This window comes from Dermacentor albipictus, unplaced genomic scaffold (assembly GCF_038994185.2).
Source record: "Dermacentor albipictus isolate Rhodes 1998 colony unplaced genomic scaffold, USDA_Dalb.pri_finalv2 scaffold_19, whole genome shotgun sequence".
NCBI lineage: Eukaryota > Metazoa > Arthropoda > Arachnida > Ixodida > Ixodidae > Dermacentor > Dermacentor albipictus.
In genome coordinates, this window is record NW_027225573.1 from 3,360,176 (window position 1) to 3,373,269 (window position 13,094).

Genomic DNA, 13,094 nt, shown 5'->3' on the forward strand with positions numbered 1-13,094 from the left:
CTACAGAAGCAAATCGCGACTTTTGCACCGCCGCAGGAAGATGTCCCGCAGTACTGCTGACGTTTTCTTATGTTCGGAAAACACTGTCTTGTTCTTTCAAAGCATAAAATTGGAACAATGTGTAAAAGCCAACACTAAGCGACTGATATTTTACTGTCTTTATTTATTTGTTTATTTATTTATTTATTTTATTTATTTATTTATTTATATATTTAGTTTACCCTAGAGGCTCGGGGGAGCATTGAGTAGGGGGGAGGGGGGGTTACAGAAAAATGACAAATATTTAACGCAGAAAGGGAGCTACATAATAAGAGAAACAAATAAGTTTGTACATTGGAAAAAAGGAACACTGTTGAACATTGGAAAAAATACATACAAATTCAAGGGAATACAATGGAAAACAAAGTCCAAAAACAATACAAAGGCGAATACAATACAAAGTCGTACAACAAAGTCAAGTGAACATGTGAAGTTCCAAATGTTCACGAAACTTGGCAGGATCTTTTATTGACACATTATTTGGCAGGCTATTGCATAGTGCGATGGCATGCGGTAATGCAGAGTTATTGAATGACTGTGTGCGGCCAAAAATGCGCCTAAAGCTGAGATGATTATGAAGTCGAGTAGATGTGCGAGAAGGAGTTTCAAGCGACAAGCGGCTGGACCATGAGTTATTGTAGTATTTATGAAAGAGGCATAGGAGAGCAACAGAGCGGCGGGAATCCATGTCCGGCAGGGGAACATGGCGTTTAATTTTGATAATGCTAGATTGACGACTGTAGTTAGAACTTATAAAGCGAGCAGCACGATTTTGGATGGATTCCAATTTATCTATTAGGTATTGTCGATGAGGAGACCAGATCGATGAGGCATATTCAAGTTGAGGGCGTAAAAAAGTTTGGTAGGCCTGTTGACGGATGGTAGATGGCGAGAGGTGCAGATGACGACGTAAAAACCGTGAAGTTCTGTTATCTTTAGCGCATATCTTCTCGTTGTGAAAGCCCCAGGCTAGGTTAGTACAAAAATAAACGCCAAGATATTTGTAAGTAGAGTCACGGGGAACTTCCGACGAGCAGATTTTGTAAGGAAACTTAGTATATGATTTCGTACGAGTGAAGGAAAGAAGGCAGCACTTAGACGTGTTAAGTGTCATTTGCCAACGGTCGCACCACTGATTAACTAGGTGAAGGTCATTTTGTAAAATAGGTGATCATCATGACAGTTAATCGTTCTGTAAATGACGCAGTCATCCGCAAAAAGTCGTATGCAGGAGGAAATGTTGCTCGGTAAGTCATTTATAAAAATTAGGAAAAGAAGAGGGCCTAGCACACTACCCTGGGGTACACCTGACGTTACAACAGACGTGGAGGAGCTAAAGTTATTTACAGATACGAACTGGTGCGGATTAGACAAGAAATTGCGAAGCCAAGATAATGTTAATGAGCCCATCCTAAGAGCAGTTAATTTAGCTATTAGACGGCAGTGAGCAACTCTGTCAAAGGCTTTTGCATAGCCGAGAAGGATGCAATCAATAATTTTGCTGTTATTCATACCATAATGTAAATCTGACGTAAATTCTAATTGTTGGGTGTCACAAGACAACTTTTTACGGAAACCATGTTGATATTGAAAGAAAAAGTTATTAGATTCAAGATGGTGGGATTAATGGGAGGCAGTGCTGTGCTCGAGAAGCTTACAACGAATGCATGATAGTGAAACGGGGCGGTATTTACCAGGTGAGTGTCTGTTTCCATCTTTGAATATAGGAATAACTTTGGCTATCTTCCAGTCAGCAGGAAGAAGAGCTCTTGATAAAGACTGCTGAAAGATGTAGTACAAAATCTGACTGGATATAGCTGACGTGTTTTTTAGAATTTTAGAAATAATATTGTCAATGCCACATGAGGTAGACAGCTTTAGATCGCGTATTAGTTATGAAATGCCTGCAACACTAATATTTATAGGGGACATGAAGCGGTAATGAAAATCGGAGACACAAGGAACGGAGGAGCAGTCTTCATTGGTGAAGACCGAGCTAAAGAACGAATTGAAAGTTGAAGCATACTCAGATGTAGGGACAGGAACATTGTCAGCGTCAGGTAAGTTACTGTATTACCGTCACGGTCAGGAGAGATAGCTTGCGAAAACTTTCTAGGGTTAGTGTGTAGAAGTGAGGACAGATCTTTGGAAAAATACTTCTTTTTGGCTTCACATATTGCTAGGCAGTAAAATTTTAAACAATCCTTATATTTAGACCATGCCGAGGGACATGATAGCCGTTTAGCAGCAGCAGGGTATAACCTTTTCTTTTTATTTCAGAGTGATCTAAGTGATTTATTAAACCATGGGTTACGTTTGTCATTAGATACAGTGACTAGTCGCACAAAGTTGTCTACTAGGAGTGACATAATATTTCTAAATGAATTCCAATTCGCTTCAACAGACTTATTTGTAAATGATGGAAGAAACGTTTTCAGAACGAAAACCTCAAGTTCATTGTTCATTTGTTCGTAATTTGCTTTGCTATAATCCCTGATATCCTTACGTTCAGCACCAGCGAATTTCAATTGAGAACTGCAGTAGATTATGGTCATTAAAACCATCAAGTTGCATGACAGGGCTTATGCTATGTGGCTCTGTTGCGAGAATAAGGTCTAATATGTTGGTACCACGGGTAGGCTCAGAAACGATTTGCGTAAGGTTGAACTCTAAACACAGCTCAATAAAATCACCTGAATCAATGCTCCATCAAGACAAGCGAGACCAATTACTATCAGGGAAATTAAAATACCCAAATAGGTAGATTTTATTAGTGGGAAACTGTTCAAGGGCCCTGGTACTACTTTTATGAAGATCGGACACGAACAAGCGGTCAGCGGCAGGTGGGCGACAACAAACGCCCATCAGTAACTTCCCGTATAAAGTAGGACAAGCCACCCAAACTACCTCAAGAGCCGTGTCAGTGTCAACGAGAAAAGAAGGAATAGTTTTATTGATGGCCACCAACACGCCACCCCCCTTCTTATGTGGACGATCATGGCGATAAATGACGTACTGATTAGAAGAACGAAATAACTCGGAGTCACCTACATCTGCATTAAGCCAGGTCTCGGTTAGCAATACAGCATCAGACATGCTATCTCCAAGATATGATTCAAGCAGGACACGTTTTGGCCACAGACTGCGGATGTTAGTAAATCATACTGAAAGTGAAGGTGCACGTGTAGTTGATATCCGCTGGACTTTAGCACTGCGCACATCGGCAACTAGCTATCGAGCAGGTACTACAGAATCAGAACTGTCGTAAATATACGTAGTATTATCGATACAAAGTTAGTTCGCCTTGTTCAGTTCTCCCATGCCCGAGAAAAGAGCCCATTTGGGCGGCAGTCAAAGTCAAATTGTCAAACGCAAAATTGCGGTGGTGCCTTCTGTTGTCTGTTCGTCGCTTCTGCCCCGATTATTAATATCTTCCCTGGTAGTCAAAATGAATCTGGAGTGTCTGCCACTACGGCGTGCCTCATAACCAAATCGAAATTTTGGCACGTAAAACCCCAGAATTCATTTATTCCGCCTCTGACCTTACGGAGAGAGACTGATGACCAACATGAAAAACAAAATACTGTGCAGGCGAACAAAACAAGTTTTTACACCATCCACGCGGAAACCAGGTCAACCCGTCTGGGATTCACAACCGTCGACGCCGGCGTCGGTTGCGCGTTCGACATCATACGGCCACTTCGCGGCTCGGGTACAGGCTGCTTGACTGCCTGCTCAGAAATCGATAGATATCGACTGTATAAATATCGATTAGCGTCTGAAATTTACGCCGAGATAATGGTATCTCCCAGAACTGAAATGAAGGAGTCATGCAACGTCGGAAGAAATCAAAGCCGAAGACTGTGCCACACTCAATCGCCGGGACTCCGCTGCATACAAATACACGTGCAGAAAACTGAAAACCCGTAGCCTTCGCTTCGTGCCACAGAATAGTTGTCAGCGAGTATTGAGTGTGAATTGGTTTCGATGTACTTCTTGTGGTTCATTTCCTGCTACTTTATTGTTGTTCATTTTAAGTGCTGGCCCAGGAAGGTCACAACCCTTAAGTGTACTGTTTAACTACGCGTATAATATTAACAAGTGTATAAGCTTGTCCTTCATATTTCGATGCAATGTATTGCCCGATGTCCAATAACTGCCTCCGTATGGAGGCTTGCACTATGTGTTAAATAAAAAAATAATTACCCGCAGTGGTTGTCCAGTGGCTAAGGGGTTGCACTGCTGAGTGCGAGGTCGCCGGTTCGATCCTCGCAGAGGCGGACGCTTTCCGAAGTAGGGCGGAATGCAAGAACGGCCACGCATGCCGTCACTTGGGTGCGCGATGAAGAACCCCACCGCGTTGAAATATACTCCGAAGGACGCTCGCTACGGCGTGACTCATAATAATATCGTAGATTTGGCTGGTAAAATGGCCGAATTGAATTTAAAAAAAAAGACTGCGCAACGGACACAAACGTAATTTAGTCGAATACCAGAGGAATTCTCTGAAAACGGATGTACTCTGCTGTGGTTGCACAGTCTGACTAAATTTACCAGCAGCACTTCTCATTTTATGACGTGCTCGTCGGGGCACTCAAATCATTTAAGCATGCAGTAAAGCGGCCAAGACTAAAGTGGTGGCGCGCACACATCCCTAAGCGTTCTAATCTCTGACGGCCAACGTGCCACCAATGTGTTGCGGGAGTTTTGCTCCGATGGTTTTGTAAGCGTTAATTACCAGCAAATGTACACTGTGGGTATTCTGCACGCAATCCATTATAAGCAATAACTTCGCTATCACTAGCAACTTCCTAGAAAACTCGGAATTTCAACATGATACAGTCGTATTTCAACAACGAGTGAGATAGCTGAACGCATAAGTTAAGTGAAATGCATAAAAAGAGATCCTCGCCGCATAAGAATAAAAAAAAAAATATACGACTAAATCAAATATTCGGCCATATGTGATGTCCTTCTAAAGCAAGTATAATGAAAGTGCGCTATTTTCAACTGTCGTCTTAGCTCAGTGGTCGATGAGTATTAGGAAGAGCTAGGACTCCATTTGTGTTGAAACCATCAACAACAAAGGCTCAGTGTGCTTCCACTCTGTGAAGAAGTATGACCAGCGAGGTTGTGTATGTGGGCCGTTTAATGGCGAACTACGCCTACGCCCGGGTCGGTCCGGCATTGCACTATCTTCGGGATCGTACAGCGTAATCGGAGTTTTCTATCTACACACGGACACGATGCTGGGGGAACTAGCCGTAAAGAGCTTCGGTATAATTCGCTGAAAAATTGGTTACGTCTTGTTGTTTTTAATTAATAACGAAATAATTAATGGGGACTACGAACGCGGAAGGAGTCGCACGAGCGCGTTCATGTGGCAGCGCCAACGGACGCTAACGAGCCAGCTGTGGAAGACGGCGATGACGCTGGAACCAATCCTGATGACGATAGTTTTCTCTTAACACACGGATACGAACCTTGGGGAACTAGCCCTTAGCAACATCGCCGTAAAAAATCTTCGCGCACCTAAGCATTTATTTATTTATTTATTTCAAGTACCCTCATGGCCCTGCGGGCATTATTGAGGGGAATGGAACAAGACATACAATAATACAGATAACAAGATATGTAAATACATTCATGGGTCACAGCATTACATGTCATTGCATTATAGCATAGCATTGCATACATAACATTACAAAGCTCACTGCACTGAGTTTTACAGATTTCACAGATTTCAGCAATTGTGCACATTCATGGATGGCTAAAAAAACGAGAAAAGAAAACAACTAACAACGCAAACTTGAAAATCAGCAACACAGAGTTCATGAGGGACCACGAAACGAAAGGCACGCATGTCATGAAGAAGAGACGTACACACTTAACTTATTCCTAAAGTGCTCGAGATCATCGGCGAGTGCCACATCTGCTGGCAAGTGATTCCACTCGGATGACGTAGTTGGAATGAAAGAAGTTAAGCGAGCGGTAGTGTGACAAAGTGGAACGCCCACTTTGCGTGGATGGTCAATGCGCGATGAAACATAGGCGGGTGAAAGGAGCAAAGCGTTTTTCAAAAGAGGATTCAGATTGTAGATCTTAAAAAAAAGACAGAGTCGTGAAATTTTCCTGCGCAATGAAAGTAATGGTAGTGACAAAGTGTTTTTCATTAGTGTTACACTTGATGTGCGGTCATAGTTGTGGAGGATAAAACGAGCGGCACGGTTCTGAACAGCTTCCAACACAGATATAAGTGACTTAGCTTGAGGGTCCCATATCGACGCGGCGTATTCAAGCTTTGAACGAACCAGTGTTTTATAAAGTAGGAGTTTGACGGAAATGGGCGCATTAGAAAAGTTTCTTTTTATGTAACCGAGCATGCGGTTTGCGTTTCCAGTAATGTAGGTGATATGCTGATTCCAGGATAAATTTGATGTCAGATGTACACCGAGGTATTTATACGAGGTAACCGGGGCTAACGAAGCATTGTGGATGCTGTAAGAGGCTGGTGGCGACACACCTTGACGTGAAAAGCGCATGGATTTGCATTTTGATGTGTTTAAAACCATTTTCCATTTAGCACACCAATCCGTAACGCAGTTAAGATCTGCTTGCAATAAGTGGACATCATTAGTGTTTTTAATTTCACGGTATAGTATACAATCATCTGCAAAGAGTTTGATGGAAGATTTTATATTGTTAGGCAGATCATTAATGTACACAAGGAATAACAAGGGTCCGAGTACCGATCCTTGTGGTACCCCAGACCTAACCGGCATTGAAGATGATTGAAGACCATTAATGTGGACAAACTGCGAGCGGTTAGACAAAAAACAACGAATCCATGCTAGAATATTCGGGTCGATGTGAAGATGAGCAAGCTTATACAACAGCAGACTATGGGATACTTTATCGAAAGCCCTGCAAAATTCTAAGAAGATGACGTCGACCTCTGAACCTTCATCAAGAATGGAATAAATCTCGTTGCTGAAAGATAATAACTGTGTTTCACAGGAAAACTGCTTCCTGAAACCATGTTGTGTAGGCGTAAAAAACGAAAGTGATTCAAGAAAACCAGATAATTGAGAAAAGATTATATGCTCCATGATTTTACATGAAATGGAAGTTAATGATATGGGACGATAATTGAGGGGTGAATGCCTGTCGCCAGATTTATGGAGTGGAATCACTTTAGCCACTTTCCATTCGTGTGGTATATCTCCTGTTTCAAGCGATTGCTCACATATCTTTAGTAAAAAAATTGCGGAGTACACTTTAGTATTTTTGAGGACTTTGGTGTTAATGTTATCAGGCCCGCAAGAAGAGGAGATTTTCAAATTGTTAATTATGTTGACAATGCCGTCATAGCTAAACCTGACAGGGTCCATTGGAAAGCTTATGTTACATGCATAGTCTCTAACATTAGTAATGTTAGTTACGGTACTTGAAAAAGCGGCACAAAAGGTCTCGTTAAGGATCTCTGCGACATCAGTGCTTGAAATAGGGTTTGACTGAGGGTCAACGAGAGGTATAAGTGACTGCTCTCGTTTATTGACACTACTCCAAAATTTTTTTGGATTGCTTGTTAAAAACGTTGGCAACGTCACATTGAAGTAGTAGTGCTTCGATTCCTTCAAAGACTTCTTGTAGCTAGTAACAGTTTTTTTCAGTGCTGACCAGTGCTCACGCTTTCCTGAAGACTTAGCTTTGCGGAAAAGCCTCCTTTTTTTGTTTGCCAGACGTTTTAATGAGCGGTTGTACCATGGATAGTGGCAGTTAGTTAAAAGCTTTTTTCGAGGAATATATAAGTCGACCAATTCACAAAGCTTGTTTCTGAAAAGTTGCCAATTGGGATTTACGGATCTTTCGTTGAAGTTAGTCAGAAATTCGTCAAGGAAGTTTGCAAGTGTTTTATTAATTGCAGTGTAATTTCCTTTAGCATAATCATATATTACTTTTATATTGTTATGCGACGTTCGAGCAGGGAAGTTCAACATGACATGCAGTAAAGAATGATCGCTTATACCTGATAAATAGGAAATATTGGAAACAGCATCAGGGGCCGTTGTTAGCAACAAGTCTAATACACTGGATGTTGAAAATGTGACCCTCGTAGGCTGCGTTATTACTTGTGTTAAACAAAAGTCGGAACAAAGATTTACAAAATTAGACGATTCTGTCGAAGAGGTGATAGTGGTATACGAAGTGCTAGACCATTTAATATTAGGGAAATTAAAATCACCAAATAAAAAAACTGGAATATTCGGAAATTTGGCACACACAGCGCTCAGTGCGTCATGAAGGTCGCTGCAAAAACCAATCCCAGTAGAGGGCGAACGGTAGCATGCACATAATAGAAGCTTTTGATATTCAGTCGTGATCTGCACACATAAAAATTCTAGCGTCGTATGAATATCAATGTGAAGGCTATCGAGATGATCAGAAACAGCGACCAGAACACCGCCACCACGTGCGGCTGCGCGATCACAGCGAAATATGGAATACCGCTTTTGGGTAGCGAGGATTTCCGTGCTTCTAACAGAATCATTCAGCCATGTTTCCGTTAGGACAATAATGTCGGCCGATGTGGTATCGGCGGCACAACAAAGGTCATCGCGATTGCGAACAACACTGCGTATATTTGTGAACAGCACTGAAAGTCCAGGGATCGGCTGCGCACGCTGACGGAGGCGCCCAGCCAGCTATCTCGAATCATCAGAACCACTTGCGGCACTGGGATCAACACGTGAAGTAGTAGCATACACGCTAGTTTGTTCACAAACGCTATCACTTTGAGCACAATACGTATAGCATTTCTTGTTTAAGAATAACCTTACGTGCCTCAGTTTGAAGCGCGTGTTAGGTGCCGTTGCCTTCGCAAAATCCACCAGTTTTTTTCTAGCATGTCTTGTAGATGGACTAAAATCTTCAGACATAGAAACATCTGAATCTTTGAGTTTAGACTGAGCATTTAATAGCATTTCCTTTGTTTTGTAGTTGGAAAATTTCACTATTATTGGCCGCGTTTTCGTAGACTCTGCAGTGCCGATTCGGTGGGCCCGGACGATATCGGTACTGGAAAGGGTAATTGACATATTTTGCTGTATTATATTCACAATTTTTTCCTCTGACTGCAACCATGTTTCGGTGCTTCCAGCGCCTTCAGGTATACCGAAAAATAAGAGATTATCTCTACGGGATCTATCTTCCAGGTCGTTCATTCGGGCCCTTAATGAATAATTTTCTTTGACTAGTCGTTCAGCAGTTGACTTGAGAGCATTAAGGTCCTGACGGACGGATTCAAGACCCGCAAGTTTGGCCTCAACATTTATAAGCCGGTTTGAAATATCAGAAACCTTCACGTCTAGTTCCTCTTGACTGCATGTAATAGACTTAACCGAGTTCAATATTTCGACCTGCCCTTGTTCAATGTTTCTTGAGCGGCTTCTTAGATCCTCTACCCGCCGTGGTTGCTCAGTGGCTATGGTGTTAGGCTGCTGAGCACGAGGTCGCGGGATCGAATCCCGGCCACGGCGGCCGCATTTCGATGGGGGTGAAATGCGAAAACACCCGTGTACTTAGATTTAGGTGCACGTTAAAGAACCCCAGGTGGTCAAAATTTCCGGAGTCCCCCACTACGGCGTGCCTCATAATCAGAAAGTGGTTTTGGCACGTAAAACCCCACATATTATTAGATCCTCTGAAAGGGCGCGTATGGCGCCACTGTCAGATTCAGACGTCGGGTTTTGAGGGTTGTTACGACTGCTATGGCCAGGGCCAGGGTTTAATTCAACATCTCCGGACAAAAGCAATTTGAGCACACAATACCACTGGCATACATTTTCTAACAGCACTTGTGGGCAAGGGAGCATAACGAGGAATATATCATTTGAACGCTTGGATGAGACTGGACTAACCTGAAGGATGAAAAAACGAAAGACGTTGGTGAACAACATCGTATCGCTGCTCCCATGCCCACTGAAGGGGCGGCGCCGGTGCAACCCATTTATATCTTCTGCGATGGTTGACGTCGATGCCGATCCGGGGTAGAAATCTTGCGAAGCGGTCACCAGCTGCGTCATGAAAGCATTCGATGGGCCGGCGGAGCATTTGTCACTTGACGCAGGCGCACTCCCGTCGAAAAGCGCCGGTGGGATTCCGTCGTAGCACAGAACTGGATCTGAAGCAACGCTGCCAGTGAAGAAAACCGGACACTGAAGGATGAAAAAACGAAAGACGTTGGTGAACAACATCGTATCGCTGCTCCCATGCCCACTGAAGGGGCGGCGCCGGTGCAACCCATTTATATCTTCTGCGATGGTTGACGTCGATGCCGATCCGGGGTAGAAATCTTGCGAAGCGGTCACCAGCTGCGTCATGAAAGCATTCGATGGGCCGGCGGAGCATTTGTCACTTGACGCAGGCGCACTCCCGTCGAAAAGCGCCGGTGGGATTCCGTCGTAGCACAGAACTGGATCTGAAGCAACGCTGCCAGTGAAGAAGACCGGACACTGAAGGATGAGAAAACGAAAGACGTTGGTGAACAACATCGTATCGCTGCTCCCATGCCAGTTGTCAATGCGCAACATTAAAGTACAATTGAACACCGCTGAGTAGTCCTTCCAGTTATGAGCACTTCATGAGCTTTAAGGCGAGCGCGTTAAGACGCATGGCCTAGCACAAGGCTGGTGGACTTTGATCCGTGACATAATGCTATCTTGCCCCCCTGCCATGGAATCTAATGGAGACGCTCTCGAGTAAGTCACGGTGATGTTGATGTCGTTGCATTCGTCACTCCGGGCTTGGCAATCATGATTTCAAGAGGCAGAGTACAAAGGCCTAGGAACCGCCCAGTGGGTAACACGCGCGGCTTCTGAACGTGGGTTCGTACGTTCGAAACCAAACACAACCAATGTGTTTCCTTTCTACTTTATTCTGTTTTCTTGTTTTAATTTCTTCATAGCGATTACCGAAATGAAGTTAGGAAGCAGGCGACAGCTTCCGCGGCCAAGGAACGCGCTCATAACACAGTCTTCCGAGAGCGAGAGCGAGGTTGACGTGATAGGCGGTGATGCCCCCTTCCTTTCGCGCGCACATTTCCGTCGAGTCGCGCCTTCCTGTAGCCTTCCTGTAGGGTTGTCTGCCACTCCGACTTTATCTCATAACACCTAACACTTTGTTAATTCTTTGGACAAAGTGTTACTTCCTAACACTTTGTCCCTTCCTCTAGACATCATCAACCTCCACAACATATAAGGAATATCATCGGAAGGAAAAGTGATGGTTTTTGTGCCTCGGATTATAGCGCGCTTTCACAAAAGGGACCGACAATTGTTTCCATTCCCGGTTCTCGGAATCATACACGCTGAAGGATTTGGCCACAATACACGGAAATACAATCTCCGTGGCCCGTGTCATCTGTCATCCTTATTTCAGTCATGTTTTCGCACTGTATGCCATCGTAAGTCGCCCTGTCAACAGACTCGGCAAACGACCGTGTTCAAACTATCCAGCTTGTCCACCAGTGTAGCTACACTGCCGGCATTACTCACTCGCGCACGTAGTGACCATTAAACGAATCTGTCCGCGACCACCTACACGGTGACATCTTTATTTACTAAGATTCCTCTCTTCGCCAGCGAGTCAAGCTGGCTTCACACAACGCAGCAAAACCCTCTGACAAGCATCACGTGACTGAGCCGCAACGAACTGCTCCGCCAACTGCTTATCTGCTTCGTACTTGTGTGCGCAGTGATTGGGCAACACAGAGTCACCTAATGCTCGTCAGCACAATTTGTTCCGTCACTTTAATCCAACTTGAGTATGTGCCTAGAAGCGGAAACGCAGCGCGAGAAAGAAAAAGAAAAACACAGGATGTGTGTGTCATTGAAGCCCACTGGCCTCTTCATTCGATCGCCAGTGATGCCTTCAGCTTTCTTGCCGTTTTCAACGGGAGTCCTTCCCATATGATTAATTTTCCTGCACTAAATGGAAGGCGAACGCGTTAAACCTTGGTTTAAAATGGGAGAGTATTTCAGCAGTATTGGAAGACTCTAAGCAAGTAAGAAGCGTGAAACACGAAAGAAAATGTTGCGAGCTGATCCGCTTCATAGTGCATGGCTTGGCACCTGCAGCACGCGGTCAGGGTTGTCCACAGTCTCCCAGATCGTAACGGAGCAAGAGGGTTCGATCTCTGAGGCAGCGTGCTGCCTAACTGCCGCTCCCGAGACTCGCGCTTTGCGTTCCTCGCGAGAGAAAGACAAGCCACTTGAAAATTGTTCCGAACTATAGTAACACGGGACATTGCTGACTAATGAAAAATATGGGCGTCTGGTTGACCAGCGAAAAAATTACCATTAAACTTTGACTTATTGTGGGCTACCATCAACCTGTGTACTGAAGCATCGGTAATTGTCCTTCGTAACCGCTGCCGCATTCTTCAGCCATGTCATTTGCATTGGGCAGCTGCGAAGCACTGAAAAAGTTTACTCCGGTGAAGCGCGTTACTCATTAAGAATGGCCACTAGTCAAAAGAAGCCGTTCCAGCCCAGAGAGCGATGGCCTTGTGCTGCCGTCTGGTTTTCTACCACAAGGATTCAGAGGTGGCCTGCAGTGGCATGGTTCAAGCACTTACATGATGTTCTGAGGGCAGCAAGATAAGGAAGGTGACAAAGATAGGCACGCCTTGAACATGTTCCTAACTTCCTAACTTTGCAGCCCGGTCCGCCTATGCGTGGTCGACGGTGGGGACGGCGGCTCTGCTGTTGGGCGCGTCCTGCTGGTGCAACGCGATCCCCCGAGATGGCGCTGACGACAGCGCCCATTGTTCCTCTGCTCTCTAAGCCATCGCCCCGCTGGCTTCCATCAAAGGTGATCAATTCTATCAGATTTTCGAGGAAGTATTCTGTACATATATAAAAGGCTTTGCAATTAGGCATAACATCAGCACTACCCACCAGCAGGCAAACTGCTAAAGCTGATCTTCTTCTCACCCAGAGAACAAGAACTCCACTACAGACGAATTGCAGTCCTAATATTTATCGATATAAATA

At 44.3% G+C, this 13,094-nt stretch overlaps 2 protein-coding genes across 5 annotated transcripts in view; one reads left to right on the forward strand and one right to left on the reverse strand.

The window, feature by feature from the left end:
* The window catches only part of LOC139052198 (uncharacterized), a 114,443-nt gene extending 103,712 nt beyond the window's left edge, over positions 1–10,731 (reverse strand). Inside the window, exon 1 of the mRNA XM_070529272.1 lies at positions 9,960–10,731. The gene's annotated coding sequence lies outside the window, so the exon portion shown is untranslated. The remainder of the gene's footprint in view (positions 1–9,959) is intronic.
* LOC139052199 (uncharacterized) overlaps positions 1–13,094 on the forward strand; it is a 68,005-nt gene that overhangs the window by 51,558 nt on the left and 3,353 nt on the right. For all 4 annotated transcript variants that reach the window (XM_070529281.1, XM_070529280.1, XM_070529279.1 and 1 more), the window contains exon 3: positions 12,760–12,912. In XM_070529281.1, coding sequence (XP_070385382.1) covers positions 12,760–12,912 — 153 coding nt within the window. The remainder of the gene's footprint in view (positions 1–12,759; positions 12,913–13,094) is intronic.